Source organism: Thyridium curvatum, assembly GCF_004353045.1.
Source record: "Thyridium curvatum strain D216 chromosome Unknown NODE_127_length_65013_cov_88.210970, whole genome shotgun sequence".
Taxonomy (NCBI): Eukaryota; Fungi; Ascomycota; class Sordariomycetes; order Thyridiales; family Thyridiaceae; genus Thyridium; species Thyridium curvatum.
The window spans coordinates 23,454-39,746 of record NW_022156882.1 but is presented as its reverse complement, the minus strand read 5'-3'; the positions used below and the strand labels follow the sequence as shown (position 1 = coordinate 39,746).

The 16,293-nt window shown below is 58.4% G+C and overlaps 5 protein-coding genes across 5 annotated transcripts; 3 read left to right on the top strand and 2 right to left on the bottom strand.

Moving 5' to 3' along the window:
* Nucleotides 1–251: 251 nt before the first annotated feature.
* Nucleotides 252–1,217, top strand: E0L32_011963 (uncharacterized protein; the record flags this gene model as incomplete). Its single annotated transcript, XM_031134750.1, has 1 exon — nt 252–1,217. The coding sequence occupies one exon, from the start codon at nt 252–254 to the stop codon at nt 1,215–1,217; it is 966 nt and encodes a 321-aa protein (XP_030999673.1).
* Nucleotides 1,218–1,385: 168 nt separating this feature from the next.
* On the bottom strand, nt 1,386–4,522 carry E0L32_011962 (uncharacterized protein; the record flags this gene model as incomplete). Its single annotated transcript, XM_031134749.1, has 5 exons — nt 1,386–3,881; nt 3,948–4,102; nt 4,173–4,277; nt 4,349–4,404; nt 4,482–4,522. The coding sequence occupies 5 exons, from the start codon at nt 4,520–4,522 to the stop codon at nt 1,386–1,388; spliced, it is 2,853 nt and encodes a 950-aa protein (XP_030999672.1).
* A 1,372-nt stretch (nt 4,523–5,894) lies between these two features.
* Nucleotides 5,895–7,472, top strand: E0L32_011961 (uncharacterized protein; the record flags this gene model as incomplete). Its single annotated transcript, XM_031134748.1, has 1 exon — nt 5,895–7,472. One exon carries the CDS (start codon nt 5,895–5,897, stop codon nt 7,470–7,472), a length of 1,578 nt encoding a protein of 525 aa, XP_030999671.1.
* A 677-nt stretch (nt 7,473–8,149) lies between these two features.
* On the bottom strand, nt 8,150–11,937 carry E0L32_011960 (uncharacterized protein; the record flags this gene model as incomplete). Its single annotated transcript, XM_031134747.1, has 3 exons — nt 8,150–8,496; nt 8,563–11,863; nt 11,935–11,937. 3 exons carry the CDS (start codon nt 11,935–11,937, stop codon nt 8,150–8,152), a joined length of 3,651 nt encoding a protein of 1,216 aa, XP_030999670.1.
* Nucleotides 11,938–13,015: 1,078 nt separating this feature from the next.
* Nucleotides 13,016–14,098, top strand: E0L32_011959 (uncharacterized protein; the record flags this gene model as incomplete). Its single annotated transcript, XM_031134745.1, has 1 exon — nt 13,016–14,098. The coding sequence occupies one exon, from the start codon at nt 13,016–13,018 to the stop codon at nt 14,096–14,098; it is 1,083 nt and encodes a 360-aa protein (XP_030999669.1).
* Between the last annotated feature and the right edge of the window lie 2,195 nt (nt 14,099–16,293).

Here is a 16,293-nt window from a genome sequence, read left to right as displayed (position 1 = left end):
CATTGCATCCAATATATAGATTCCCCCTCTGTCCTGTGACTCTTGTCTCATGTGTGATCTCCTCCTACTCTCCTGATATGGTGCATGCTCAGGCACACTGAGCATAGAGCTCGCTCGAACCTCACCTCCGGCCTCGTCCATCACATTCGTAAATTCCGTACACAAAGCAAAGTGTACAAGTCAGACCTTCAACTTACACCCTCGTATAAGCAAACCCTCCTCCCTTCAGCCCTCCGGCCAAACTGCCCATCATGACCTCTTCCTCTCCCTCTCCCTCTCCCTACGACCCCTCCGCCACGGACGCCAACCTCGTCTGCGTCACCTGCGGCACCCAGTTCCCGACCGCGGACCGCGCCCTCGTCCCGACGTGCCCCATCTGCGACGACCCGCGGCAGTTCGTGCCCCCCGCGGGCCAGTCCTTCACCACGATGCGCGACCTCCGCGCCACGCACGCCAACGAGCTCGTCCCCCTGGCCTCCTCGGGCGGCGGCGAGATCACCTTCGTCGTCACGGCGCCCAAGTTCGCCATCGGCCAGCGCGCCGTCCTCGTGCGCACGCCCGCCGGCGGCAACGTCCTCTGGGACTGCGTCACGCTCGTCGACGGCCGCACCGTCGACGCGATCAACGCGCTGGGCGGGCTCGCCGCCATCGCCGTCTCGCACCCGCACTTCTACTCCTCGCACGCCGAGTGGTCTCGCGCCTTCGGCGGCTGCCCCGTCTACCTCGCGGCCGAGGACTACCGCCGCTGGGCGCAGGCGCCGGCTCCCACCGGCCGCACCGTCTTGCTCGCACCGGGCGAGACGGAGCGCGAGGTCGAGGGCACGGGCTGCCGGCTCGTCAAGCTCGGCGGCCACTTCCCGGGGAGCATGGTGCTCCTGACCCCCTCGGGCCGGCTGCTCGTCGCCGACACGCTGCTGACCACGCCCGCCGGCACGGGGGGCTGGGCCGCGGACGCGCTGGGCCGGCCGCGCGGGCGGCCCGCGGGCATGAACACCTTCGCCTTCATGTGGAGCATCCCCAACTCGATCCCGCTGTCCGGCGACGAGGTCTTCCGGATGTGGTCCGTCCTCAAGGCGTACGACTTCAGGGCGACGCACGGCGGGTTCATGGGCCAGGACATCGAGGACGAGAGGATCAAGGAGAGGGTGCTGGAGAGCATGCAGATACAAACGCGGGCCATTGCTTGGGCGGGGCATGCGCAGTGGAAAGACGTGTAGCGCAGCGACGGCATTCGGAGTGTGCGCTTGGCACTTGCAGTGGGCGATGCTTGCTCATGTCTAAACATTCTTTGGATTATGCTGGTTTTTCAAAATACCAAAAGCCCTGTCTATATTACCAAATTTGACCCTCTATACAAGTTGCACTCTCACAGTCACAACAACCCATCACGTCTTCTCCTTCTCCTTCTTATCCCCAACCCGGAACACCATCCCCTCCCTCTGGTCGCTCACAAGCCTCCCCCACTCCAACAGCAGGCGGAAGAGGTAAATCTCGGCGTCCTCCCTCCGCAGAGCCCGCCCCGCCCACCGCCGCCCCTGCTCCGCGATCCAGCTCGCGTCCGCCGCGGCCGCGTCCCACCGCGGGTCCCGCCCGTTGACCGCGCCCCGGCCCGACAGGCCCGCAAAGTAGGCCAGCGTGCCGTGCAGCGCGTGCAGCCGCACGTCGACGGGCACGTAGTGCAGCCACGGCGCCAGGCGCTCCGAGTACCACTCGCGGAAGACCGAGGCCACGAAGGGCACGCTCGTCGACCGCAGCGCCGCGAGCGTCCGGCGCGGCGGGCCCCGCGCCGTGTCCGTGAGCAGCACGTACCGGCTGTCGAGCGGGTCGGCGGGCGGCGCCGCGCCGCCCAACTCGTCGCATGCGGAGCCGGCGGCGCAGTCGCTGAAGCCGACGTCGAAGGGGAGCACCTTGTTGAGCTCGGCGGTCCGGGTGCGCTCGTAGGTCCAGATGTCCCCGTTGGAGGCCGAGGGCAGGAGGATCAGCGTCTTCTCCGACGACGTGGCGTTGTTGACCATGTGGACGAGCCGCGTCTGGTGGCCAGCCCGTAGGAGCGAGTGGCTCGGGTTGCTCTGCTCCATCTTGCCTCGCCAGGTCAGACTGTCCTTCTTCATCTCCAGAGATTTCCCCGCATCCTCCTCCATTTTCTCCTCGCCGGCCCGCGGCAGCGGTATCAGAACATCGCTGAACGCATCGGTCTTTGACCGGCTAAACACGGGCCTGAGATCCTGCCATGGCGGCGAGGCGGGTGAGGTAAGGTAGAAGTCGTGTAGTTTTAGGATATCTGGCTGGTGGCATAGCCGGGTCGACAGGTCCCAGTTGGCGAGAAATTGCTCCCGCGAGTGAGGCGCTAGGCAGGTGACACACAAGTCCCGGATATCCCAGTATGTACCAGACCTGGCCTCTGAGCCTGGAGGGCAAGTGATGGCGTTCATTTGCCGAAAGTCACGGGGAGAAAGATGAGGTCTGTGGTGCGCATCGAGGGCTGTTGGTCCGGGTGCGTCTCGCCGGAGCGACACCCCGTCAGCAACCTGCTCCAGCGATCGCTGTGCCAGGAGGCTGAGCTTTCCCGGCTTGCCCTTGTTGATCAGCTGTTGCAAGTCGGCCCACGGGGTGAGAACTCGTGGGCTCTCGTCGAGGTTGACGGCGAATTCCATGTCCGGCAAGTGTTGCACGAAAGTCTTGACCATCCCTACGAGCTCTTCGACGGCTTGCTTGTGAGGGCTCTCGGGTGGGAGGCTGTGAGACACCGCCTTGTCCTTGACTGTCACGATGGCCATCTCTGGCTCTGTCGATAAGGCCCTGACGCTGTCTCGCAGGTCCGAGGGCTTCATGCCCCAGAATGGCAGCAAGTCTTGCCTCGTCTGCTCAAAGTGATCGATGATGACAGACTGACGATCGGTGGTGAATTGATACCAGGCGTCGAAGCCTTTCGGCGGCTCGCGTCCATCATTTCTCTCTTTGTATTCCTGAGCAGCAACGCGCAGCGAGGACGATATACTCGCGTGGCGTAGCCATCGATCCTGCCCAATCCTCCTGTCATATATGAGCTTGTGTAGTGCGTGCTCGCGGATGATTTTGCTTGCTAAGAAACTGTAAATCCCGCTACCGACGATGAGAAGGAAGAGAAAGAGCACGAGAAATGATCTCCGGATGAAGAAGATGGAGCGTTGATTGGTGTGAAATAGAAACATGGAAAAGCCCAGACAGAGCATGAGGAGCGGGAACCAGGCTTTAAAAGCCGACATGGATGTGAAGCTTCCAACCTGGAGCACGCCATGCACGGCAGCAAAGAGGCCGCCAACACAGGTGATCAGGCAAGTCAGGTTCAGCGGTGTCGAGTCACAGAGGAAGAGGCTGCCCGAAATCAAGAGAGCGGAAAAGACAAAGCTGTCGACGACAATATCAAACACGTAGAGGGAATCTATGCCCTTGATCGCCAGTGCTGCACTGCTGGCCATGGACGCGGTCTTTGTGAGCTTCGTGAGCAAGACAATGAAACCCACCCCGACGGCGCTCAGATGCAAGACGTAGCTGAGGGTCTTCACACGACTCCGGGTGGTGCGAGTCCAGGCCAGAATGCGCCAGGCCAGGATCAAGATGGCCGAGTCGAGTCCGAGGCTGATCCATTGCGAGAAGACGACCAAGACCTTGGGATCCGCGGCTGAGCAGAACACAGTCGACCTGGCGCTGGGCTGCAAGGCCAGATAGGCGCCATATGTAGGGAGGGAAATACTCAGCACCAGCATCGACTTGGAGCTCAAGAACCATGCCGTGACGTCGTCAAAGACGGTGTTGGCCATGTCATCCTCGTTATCCGCCTCGGCCTTGGGCGAGACATGCCGGACAAACTCGATGGAGAGCAGGGCCAGAGGTAGAAGACACTATCGAGCATTAGCCATGAGGGGGCCAATGGTTGCGATCAATCCCGCTCCAGCAATGCTACCTACCTCGAGGGCAGGTTTGGAGCATTGAAGATCATACTCGACCCATTTGAAGAGCTCAACCCTGGCAACAACACATGCCACGAGGGCGGGCAGGAAGTAACGGCGGGGCCTGGGTGGATGGTTCACATGGGTGACCTTGAGCGGCCCGATATCGTCGTCTTTGGACGGTCAGTTGTGCGAAGCCATGAGCACGGGCAGGGACCGTAGGGGGCAGAGTCCGGAACTTACCGAACCGGCCGGTAGCGCCAGGTAACCAGCCGGAAAAGAAGCTCAGACCAAAGGTGATGATGCTAGAGACGAAGAGGATAGAAAAGGAAGAAAGCCGGATTTTCTCTAGAGGTGCAGTCAGTCTCAGTGAGTGTCTCATTCTCCATGTGGATGGAATTCAGCTGGAGAAGACTGACCGTCCAGGGAGTGTTTCTCGAGGGAGTATGAGAGCCAAATGAATGAAGACACGGCACTTCACGACATGGTTCGTTCAATCAGTCAAACAGGCGCCTTTGAACTTCTGTTCTCGCACATCTGATGGTGTCTTACCAGAGCGCCATGAGATGGGCTCCACCCCTGTCAGGACCCATGGTGTGCGCAGCTCCAGACGGCGGCGACGGCGACGGCGACGGCGATGATGGGGAAGCGCATGTGGACAGCCCGTGTCGAGGCTCAGAGTGCGAACGACAGACAGCTGCCAAGGGAGGGATGGAACATGACCACCACTTTGGCCCGTTGCTTCTTCCCCTCTAGAGAGCGCAAAGCGGACGATGTCGCATGCGAAGACGAGACGATAGGGAGACGATAGGGAAACTGGAGGTTGTCTTTGGTCTCGTATTTGCCAAGCCGGTGTCGTTAGCAGATGGAGATGCTGATCAGCAGCCTCCCTAGGTAGGATCGACAATACGTGACGAGAGTACAAGTACAAGTACTCTGTACCTATGCATGTCCGTATTACGCAACCAGACCATGCCTCACAGGGGAAGGCTAAGAGTACCTAGGTACTTGGCAGCCTGGCAGCCTGGCAGCCTAACTAGTTAAGATCCATACCCGCTGTAATTAAAGCTGACAATCGTTGGGGACGTGATCGAACTGCCCTAAACGGTCGCTGGACGGCTAACCGTAGAAGCTGTCTCCACTCCGGCCCGGCGCTCCCAGCTGCTGGAGATGTGTCTGAAACAGCGAGACAGCGCGCCCTCAGCTTTTCTCCCCTTTCTTAGCTCCCGCGTCCTTGCTGCAGGGTGCAATTCCGTCTTTCTTTTTGGACCGAGAGTGGACGGCGATCCGTTTTCAGGAAAACCTCTTCCCAACCGTTGATTGCATGAAGCGACAAACTCGACAAACTGAGCTAGGTACTCACCAAGGAGGAGCTTAGGTACCTACACCTACCTACCACGCTTCCTCGATTCTCTCTACTTCTCTCTCTCTCCATCTGCTCGTGTCCAGCTCGAAGGCCCTGTCAACTTTTGTAGGCCAGAGACACCCCTGCACTCTAGGAGAAAACGCCCGACATAACGGGCGTTCTAGACCGGTCCATTACACACGCTGTGACACGCACACGAGCTTCCTGCAGCAGCAGCTGGAGGCTTCCCAACAACCCAGTACCCAGCAAGCCCAGCGTCCCCGTCGATCACGGCATTCAGGGCTGGGGCCCGTCCAGTCTCCATCGATCACTACTTTATTTGTCTTTATCTGTCCCGATCGAGAGCTACAGCGCAGATATGCATGCTGCTGCCGACAAGGTTTAAATGTTTTGCTTGGAGCTTGTACAGTAGTAGCTGACACCTCCGCATAATAAGAGGGCTGAAGGGGGACATTCTGCTCACCGGGGGGCCCATCCATATCTCCTCTTACACACACACACCTTTGCTCGCCGCCCTTTGCGCCCTTCTCTTCCCATTCTATTCCCTTCTCTTAAACGCACAGTCACCTCATCCCGCTGCCCTGTCCCATGGAGCCATCATGGCACCCATCCAGACAGGCCCAGCTACCCGCGGCCTCCAGATCCTCGCCGTCCCCGCCGTCTGCATGCTCATAGCCTTCCTCGGGTACAGCTCCCAATGGCTCTTCCACGTCGCAGAGGACCTCGCCCCGGGCCCCCTGACCCCGCGCGAGTTCGTCGCCTTCAACTCCCTCCTCCTCTGCCTGTGGTGGACCTACTTCAAGGCCTGCACCGTCGACCCGGGCCGCTACCCTCCTCTCCCGTCCTCTGCCCCCGAAAGCTCAGTCAACAACAGCAGCAACACCACCGCGGAGAGAAAGTCGGGCGGCGCCAGCAAGTCCTCCGTCGCAGCGGCAGCCGCCTCGGCCGCCCGCTACTGCAAGAAGTGCCGCGCCCCCAAGCCCCCGCGCGCCCACCACTGCCGCCACTGCGGCCGCTGCATCCCCAAGATGGACCACCACTGCCCCTGGACGGGCAACTGCGTCTCCATGCAGACCTTCCCGCACTTCCTGCGCTTTCTCGCCTTCACCAACCTCTCCCTCTGGACGCTGGCATCCCACCTCTACGCCCGCTTCGCCGCCCTCTGGGCCAGCCGCCACCTGCCCGCCTACCTGGGCCCGACCCTGCCGCAGCTCATCCACCTCACCGTCCTGGGCCTCGTCTGCAGCGCCGTCTGCCTCGCCCTCGCCATCATGCTCTTCACCACGGGCCGCGCCTGGGTCCTCAACACCACCATGATCGAGGGGTGGGAGATCGAGCGCCACGAGGCCGTCCTCGACCGCTACTCGTCCTCGAGCAGCGGCGACTCGAGCAGCGGCTCCTGGTGGGACCCCCAGGACGGAGGCGCCGGCGCCGGCGCCGAGCTCGAGCGCGTCGAGTTCCCCTACGACGTCGGCTTCTTCGCCAACATGGCCCAGGCCATGGGCACCCCCAACGCGCTGCTCTGGCTCTGGCCCTTCGCCGGCGGCCCGCGCATCTCCCCGGGCGGCAGGGGTCCCGGCTGGGACTGGGAGGAGAACGGCTTCAACGACCGCGAGGGCCTCTGGCCCCCGCCCGACCCGGAGAAGCTCCGCCGCGCCCGCACGGGCGGGTGGCCCGGCGCCGCGGCCGCGACGCGGCAGGGCGGCGGCGGCGGCGGCGGCTACTACGACCGCGACGCGACGACCACGACCACGCCCGAGGAGGAGAAGGCCGCGTTCGCGGCGCGCCAGCGGCGGTGGGACCACATCGGCGACCGGTCGGGCATCGTGGCCGAGCTCGAGGAGGACGAGGACTTCCCCGAGGGGCACTACGACCGCTACGACGACCGCTACGACGACGATGGCGACATCCAGGAGGAGGAGGAGGGCATGGACGGGGAGCCCGGGTGGACCAACGCCGACGGGGACCGCCTGCGGGACTACGGCGTCGACGAGGACGCCGACGCGGCTGCCGACGTGCCCTGCCTGCGGACTATGGGCACCGACGTGGCGCACAAGCTCGGGTCTAACAACCGTAGTAGTAGCGGCAGGAGCAACAACTACAACGATGACGACGACGTGCCGCTGGCGGAGCTGCTGAGGAGGAGAAAAGTCCGTGAGCGGGACGGGGAGAGTTGATGACTGGGGGGATGGATGATGGAAGATCGGACTTTTGAAAAGGGAGAGGAAGTGGGAGTATGCATGGCTAAAGTCCCGGTAATTGTAATGATCGCGATGATAGATACCACCCATATAATAAGTAATAAGCAATATTCTGTCACTTTTGTTTCGCTGCCTCTGATAATATCTATATCTAGTTTGGGCGAGATGAAAACCCGTCTGGCAAGGCCCACTTGCGACAAACATGTCCAGCTATTCTCTCGCCCATAACTCTTCTCAACACAGCCAGACAGTTCGATATGTTCCTGGAAGGGGGAAAAAGAAGAGAAAGAGATCCTTTTGACTAGCATGGTGTCAAAGGCTTGCAGCAAACAACCTCCCGTCATTCTCGTAAAACATCAAACGTCTATCTAACGTGAAAAAAACAGGCAGAACCACATACACGCAAACGCACACACACAGACATTTCAGTGCTCGCTCATCAACATAGACTTCACTTTAATGTGCGGGCGTCAGACCATCATTTCATCCGCCCATCCATCCGTCAATCATGCATGCATGCTACCCCATAACCTCTCTTCCTTGTCCCCAACCCTTTTCCAGTCTATAAGCCGGTATCACCACCACCACCACCACCACCATCCAAGGCCAAAAATTTGCATGCGCGTGCTCGCTGTGCCTGCAGGCAGGCATCTCTACCAGTCATCGTCATCCGCCTTCTTCTGCATAGCGTTCTTCCTCGCCAGCAGCGCCTCGGCCAGGTTCCCAGCCAGCCCCGGGGTGGGCGTGTTGCTCCGGCTGCCGTCGGAGCCGCTCGCGGCCCCGTTGAGGCTCATGCCCGAGTCGCGCGGCTGCAATGCCGCCGCAGCACCGCCGGGCTTCCTGCCCCCGGCGGGCCTCTTCATCGGCGGCTGCGGGGGCTTAGCCTTGCCCGCCGGCGGCGGGGGCGGGGCCGGTCGCGGGGCCGGCGCGGGCGCCTGCTCCTCGACGTAGGCCGCCGGGACCCAGGCCTGTTGACGGCCGCTCTTGGCGAGCCACCAACCTGAACAAACGTTAGATACAGATTTCCCCTCCGTAAATAGAGAAAAGGACTCGGGAGTCGGCTTACCATTGTTTTCCTTCTGCACAATCTCGATCAAGTCGCCAGCATGGATGGACATCTCGTTCTCCCTCTGGCCGGCAAAGTCGTAGAGCACCTTGGCCATGATCTTGGGAGGCTGGGCCGGAGCCATAGGTGGCGGCGGCGGCGGCGCTCGCGAGGCTGATGGCTGTCTCGCGTGGGATGGCAGAACAGTCGTCGCCGCAGCCGCCGCCGCAGGCTGAACAGCAGCGGCAGGCTGGGCGTGCGCGGCGGCCTGCGAGACAGGGCGAGAAGAGGCAGCACCAGGACGTGGCTTGACTGCCCTGTTACCAGTGAGGCGAGAGGGCCGGCCGTTGGGACCACCAGGCTTGATGAGTTTGCCCTTGGTGATCGGGCGCGGCGGCACCGGCTTGCCCTTGGGCGTCGGCCTTGATACCGAGGTGGCAGGCTCGCCTGGCTGTGTGTGGATTGCACCGCTCTTGTAGAAGTCGTGTGGGCTGGGCGAGTCCTTCAAGACCTTGACGATCTGCATCTTACCGGGCTTCTTAGCATATTCGATCGTCTCCCCGATCTTGAGGTTGAAGCCGCCAGGCATCACGCGCTGCATCTGTGTGAACATCTCCGTCTTGAGAACGCAGTTCAGAAGAGGATCGGCTTCCTGCGGTGAGCCGACACCCAGGGAGAACCAGTCATCGCGGGCGCTCGAGGCGCCAATAAATTTGATGGCGCCTAGAGGTATCGAGCGCTCCACAGCGATGTGGAATTGTCCTCCAGTGTGCATCTGAGCAACGATGTAGAACTTGCTGTTGGTGACGATCAAAGTCCTAGGGCTCGGCTTACTCGAGCGGCCAAATTTTGCCTCCAAGATCTCACCGCGACAAGAGAAGAGCGCCCTCTCGTTGCCGCCCAGACCGATGGCGTTTCGAATCTGGGAGCCGGGTCCCGTTGAAGCATTGATTCCGAGGTAGTCGCCCAGGAAACGCCGAGACCCCAGGATACTCATGCGTCTCCTTTCCTTGCGCTGCTGCAGGATTCTGTGTCCCTGGTCCCGCAGCTGAATGTACTCGGCACCAGTCCGCTTCTTGCGCCAGAACCTCTGAATACGAGTTGCAGATTCGGCGCGGTACGCTAGGTAGGCGCGCCACATGCGCTGGATACGGGTGGCCATGTTGTGCCAGTAGCGGTCTCGCATATGCTCCAGAGCGAAGAGAGTCTCCGGAGACTTGATAAAGGCCTTGGTGACACCGAGCTGCCATTCTTCTTTGGGGATACTCGTGTCCTTAAGGATCTGTTTGACAGCAGCCTCGTAGGAGCCGTCCCATGTGTATTCACCGGCATAGGATGTTGCGGGAGAGAGCAGAAAGAAGCGGTCGACAAACTTCTCAAAGGATTGACGGTAAGCAAAACCGGCACGGCGGATACGTACGTTCTCCTGGAGACCCAGATATTTGATCTGATGCAAGACATTCGGTACGGTATACTCGGAGGGCGACTTGTTCTCGTTGGGTTTGATAGTTCGGATATATGATGGCTGGCACTTCATCAGGGTTTCGACGAGGGCATTCGCTGACGTACGGATCCTGTCTCCGGCCGAAGGGGGTTGTTTACGGTTGTCTTGGTCGACCTGATGGGGGAAAAGAGTGTGAACAAACTGGTTCTGGCTGACCTGGAACAAATTCAACAAGCCCTTGAGTAGCTGATCCTTGTTCTTGTCGGTGATGCCGTCCACGGTATAAGACACATCACCAGCGTAATGCTTGATGATGAAGTTGCCTTGGCGAGGCGTCAAGTGCGGGTTGGACATGCCATTGATACTCTGCATGAAAGTTCGGTCGCAAGCCGCTGGGTCGGCATGGGCCGTCTTGGTGGCGTCCTTCATGGCTGAGAACACGCCCGGCGGTCGTGTAGACTCAATCAAGTCGCAGACAATCTTGTTGTCAAAATATGAGATGGGCGTCCACTTGATCTGTTCTCTCGCGTACTCCTCCTGCTCCGTCTTGAGAGTCAACTGAATAAAGATCTGCTGCAGTTTCTCATTGACGTAGTTGATGCAGAGCTGCTCGAAGCTGTTCTTCTCAAAAATCTCAAAGCCATAGATATCCAAGATACCGATCGTGTTGCTCGCCTGTTGCCGTGCTTTCAGAGATTGGTTAATGCGCTCCACAATCCAGTCAAACAAATTGCTGTAGATCGCTTTGGCCAGAGCATCCCGCGTAGCCATCGCTTGGGCAACGTTGGCGGGCGACTCGATAACCTCACCGTTCCTCGGCGTGAGGATGCGGATCGTGATGGCCTTGATCAACTCCTGGGAGTCGACTTCGAGGAGATAAGCGAGGAAGTCAACCACAGACTGATCCGATACTGCCGCGTAACCGCTGTCGTCCTCCCGGAAGACGAGGTTACCGGTCCACAAGATGGCTGCAAGCATGCGGAAGATGCTGTCCTGCTCAGCCTGGGACAGGCCGATGATCCTCATCGCCTCTAGCGTTTCCTTCAAGTCTGCGACGTCGTCTATGCCATCGACGTTGAAGCACTTGGACCGGCTGGTGTAGAGATACGTCTCTGGCTTCTGCACGCCAAACATTTGGCGATAGTTTTCGGATGCGCCCTTGGTGAACTGATAGAAGATGTGGAAATTCCGCTCATTCGTGATCTGGCCCACGACCCTCGTTTTCTCCAGCAGATAGTTGGTGATGTCGGCACCAACAGGCTCGCCCACACTGTTAAAGTGGATCTGCAAGTACTTGCCGAAACGCGACGAGTTATTGTTGCGCAGCGTTTTGGCGTTGCCGAAGGACTCGAGCAGGGGGTTTGTGGCCAACACCATGTCCTTTATTTGCTTGATGTCGCCCGTGTCGCCTCCGGACACGTTTGCGATGTACTGCATGATGCGCTTCGCGGCCTCGGTCTTGCCGGCACCGGACTCGCCCGAGATAATCACACACTGGTTGTCCTTGTACGCCTTCATGTTGTAGTATGCCGACTCGGCGATGGCGAACACATGCGGCGGCATCTCCAGTCGGTTCTTGCCTCGGTAGCTGTCCAGGACCTGGTCGGTGTAGATCCCGAGATCCCGGAAGGGATTGACAGACACCAGCACATGGCCGATGTAGGTGTAGATTTCGGCGCCCTCGAATCTCTTTTTCAAGTTCTCGTTGATCGCTTCGTTCGAGACCTTGCTCAGCAAGGTCAAATCTGATACTCCGATCTCCTTCTTCTTGGTCGTGTCGAAGGTGGCCTTCTTGGGCTTGCTGGCTCCGGCGCCGCCAGACCGGGCGACGCCGCCGGCATGGCCAGCAGCCTTATCCTTGGCTCGCCGAGTAATACCCTGGGGAGAGTTTCATTAGCAGCTGCCTCTGCCATCCGTTGGACAGCTACGGCAGTAGAAGCTCTACTCACCATCCTCGGTGCCTAATCGCAATGTCGTGAAGGTCGGCCGCGGCCAGTTCTCATGGAGTAGGGATACGCCGAGGTCGTCTTGAGGGCGGAAAGAGGGGTGAGAGAGAGCACGCAGAAAGGTTCGAAGCTCGGAATGTCGGTCGCAAAGTCTGCGTGCCGGATGAGTGCCGGATATCTAGTGTGCTATGACGCCCAACCTCGCAAAAAGCTGGCCAGCTGGATGTTCGGTGGTGGTTGAGGTGCTCCGCCTCATATGAAACAGCCACTTTCGGCGGTGCCTGACAGGGCCGATGTGCAGTGACGAATGCTGGACCCGCCCACCGCACTTGATTTCCCAAATGGCGGGGCGGTCCGATGCTAATCCGGCCATGCACCGCCTCGCTCAAGCCGGAGAGCCACGCAAACAATTAGCCACCCAACAACACAGCTGAAGGCTGTAGCCTTCTCTCTTGAAATCTCTTCCAGACAGTTGTTTTTCTTCTTCTATTCTTGAATGAAGAGCTGGGATGTCTTTCCTACTCAGATTAGCGGTGGAATTACACCGCTCAACCGGTCTCGTCCAGACCTGATACTGGCTGTTGTCATGACAGCTTCGCTATTCACACAGCCTCCTGATGGGATGGAGAGAGCCTGACGAGTGTGCCATTCATCAAATGCCCTGCGCTTGACCGAGGTACTGCTGCTAGCAGCTGGAGCTGGAACTGAAGAGCAGGATCATCAAAGTTAATGAGATTCTTCCACCCACTCAGTTCGTACAGATATTATCTTCAAGACCATGCTCTCCCAAAAGTGATACCTTCCTAACCGGTACCTGCCTGATCCATGCCTACCTAATCCATACCTACCTATTTCTGAGCATTGTTTGACCGCTGGGAGCCATTTGAGATTTCTCCTCGCATTCTCCTTTCTCTACCCTCTTCCATCGCCGTGATCCTGGGAAATTTTGCACACGCCCTACAGACTGCCCGCAAGGCGTTGGACACTCCTAGAAACTTCATTTTCGGAATCGCAGCATATTTTTACCCCGGTTCACATATTTTAGGGGCATTGCTGAGATTGACCTTTCTGGAATCTGAGCACGATGTCAGGCGGCTCTCAGATCGAGGGCGACGCGGTCTTCGCCGTTGACGACGATGACAATTCTGACACTGTCCAATCGAGGTACATGTCCGACGCAAACAAGCAGGCCGCGTTTGAGCACTTGGATGGTAAGAATTGCATCTTTGCATCCTCCTTTCCTGACTCCATGGACGACTACCTCACGAGAGGGGACCTCGCTAATAGTTCTGATGCAATGAAAGACCCCTCGACCTCTGATCTCTTCAAGGGGAAGTTGAAGCCGTCTCATGAGGGACCTGAAGAACAACATGAAGCCAAGCGGAGGCGAATCCTTCTCGAGTCTCACCGTGCCCCGGCGGAGAAGTCCCACGCTATGCAGAGCACCGTTGGCCAACCAGCAGACTCTGAAGAGAAAAACCACCACCAGTCCCTGGCTCTTCCCAATGTTGGCCACAACAACGTTGGTGGCACCCCATTGGAGCTACTGGGACATGCCAACAAGGACCAGCAACTCCCCACTGTTGGCCCAGCATCTACACAAAGCTCTCTTCACAGTATCGGCCTCGAAAACTGTACCGTCCTCCCGTCGGGGATATTGCGAAGGGTCAACAAGGACCGAGAAGATCAGCAAGCCCCCTCTGTTAGACCAATGCCTACGCAAAGTTTTGCTTCAAACAGAAGCCAGAGGAGCTTTGATGCCCCAGCTGCAATGCGACACCGCATTGTCTCACTCTCTCCACGAGAGCTCCCGCCTCACAAGAACGGGCTCGGTGGCCAAGGAACCCGCCGTGTTGTCAGCAATCCTGCCGTTGCCCAACAAGCCTCGCGATCTCAAGAATATCAACAACAGCCACAGTCCACGCAGCAGGCACAACAGCTGCCCCAGGAGCGACAGCAACATCTCCAGTCACCGTACTGTTTTCCAGTCCAATTCCAAGTCGAGGTCAGCAGGACTCATCGCGACAAAATCATCAGCATCGCCAAAGAGGAGGAGGCAGGAAAGCTGACCTTGACCACCATCAAGACGCTCTACAAGGCTTCGCCCTGGGAGAAAGCAACGCAAGGACCACTCTTTTGGGCGGACATGGAACCAGCGAGTAGCTAAACGACGAAGGGAAGGGCGCCATGCCCATCACATCTGGAGATTGGGTTAACGATCAGGACGGTGATGGCGGTATGCCCTCCAAGGGATTGCTTGAGCTGACGCAGGAAGAGCAGACCGCAGGGAGGAACGATGCTCCGTTTGAACTTTGAAGACATTGCCATTGTACCATAAGCTGTTTAAGCATCAGAAACCGTTGCCGGAGCGTTGCATTGACAGGAGGGTTAACAGGCACTGCGAGGGCGCAATTGTTCTAAGACTCAGCGCCCTTGACAGACAAGAATAAACGTTGCTATTGATCATGTTTACGCTTTGCCCTTCTCGTCCCAATGAGTAACTAAGTCATAAGCATAAGAGCGTCGCCGAGCAAAAGATGCTCAGCAGATCGAGCGACAGCATCGACGATCTCTATAGCCAAGTCGGGCTTTCCTGCCCTCGCTGGTGGCCATGACAGCATCTATTTGGCCACCGTTTTGATCGAGAGTGCCCTCTGCAGACATCTCGTCCCTCTGACGTTGCCACCGAGGGTAGATCAAACGTCTCGAGTAGTCCGATCAGCCCCTTGGATGTTTGTTACGCGGGTCGTCGATGCAGCGTTGATCATGCATGGTCCTATGGGGTTTATGTTTTCAGCTGGGCGAGAGAAGCACTTACCAAGCTCATTAGTGGTTTGAGCCGTATGTCTCGCGCGGGGATCAAATCGAGCAGCCCTGACAACCGAGATCTCACGGTACGACGGCCCTTGGCCTGTGAAGAAGGCAATTTCTGAGCTGGCAGATGGCAATCTCAAGATGCACATTGTTGCAAGCGGTTTGAGCCACAGGTTACGGCGCAGAATGGGACGGTGATCTCATCCTGTTCCGGACAAGCGTCAACGGGCTGCCGTTTTGGCTTTCAATGGCGTGCAACAAGATCTCGGATCCCCACACGGCTTAGAAAGGAGGTTCGATGTCATCAGTTCCTGCCAGGAGGTCAAGCAAAGCAGGACCGGGACCGTCTGGAATACGCACCGGCCATGGTTCGCAGCCTTCTGGAGTCTAGTTACGCACGCCGCATTCAACATCGGCAGCCGGAAGCCTCAGTTTGTTTGATGGGGTTCTATCACCAGGGGGGGAGACGAGTCGATCAACAAAACATGGCTCGAATGACAATGGAAGCGATGAGCGCACTTATGGCACCACCAGACCCTGGCAGTTACTTCTTTCGGACCAATCCATCGCTCTTTGTCCACATCGCCAAGCTGTCACAAAGCTCTTGGACTCTTGGAGGGCACGAGGGACGGAAGCTTTGATTACCAGTACCAAAGGAGTCTGACCTGTGGAGCAGCGAGTCCGATATGTGTATCTGAATAAGGTTATCCTGTCCAACCTGCCGTGGCCTCGACAAGGGGGTTGCAGGCGTCGATTGAGTTCTCCCCCTGTCAGGCACGGTGTTTCTTCGCTCGTCCAGACCGGATAGAGGACGGCACGCGTGGATGGTGAAGCTCGCTGCATGGATGTCCGTTGCAGTAGCAGAACGGGGCAGGTTAGGTACCTAGTTACTTGTAGCTTTGCTGTGGGGGGAGTTTGAGGAGCCCCTGGAAGGCAAACCATTGGCCATGGCCAAGCCCCTGGAGTCGTGACACCTGCAACACCAAGCGTTGGCCAGGCCGCTAGCAGATACTAGTCGTAGGCCCCTGGCGAATCTCGTTGCTGCAAATGCCAGCCATCAACGTTATTTAAGCGCCCGACAATGTGGTCACACCTGCGGGCCGCCCTGTTCGCACGCCGACAGCTATTCTTAGTTGGGCCGGAATCCAGGCCGTTCAGGGTCGCGATCCCATTTTCCCTTTTATTGCATGCATGGGCACACCCCGTCTCTCTGCTTTTCTGGCTTCCTTCTTGATTCTTGATGTTCTCCTGTAATGCTCCCTAGATACCCTTGGCGACTGAGTCTGTTTTCTTTTTCCTTGCATCCATCGGTGTGTCATACTTAGACCAAGATAACCTTGAAATCGCTTAAACCGCGCCCCTGTTCTACAACACAACCGTGCCGTCGCACTGCAATAGGGATCCCTGTCATAGCCGAAACACCACGACAGCCTCCGCAGCCCCCCCTCGTCAAAGCGGCTCTAACACCTCTCGTCTCAACTGCTGCTCGCTGCCCGTCACAAGGCCCTGCCTTCTGGTACACAAATTCTCCGGTTCGGTCCTGACACA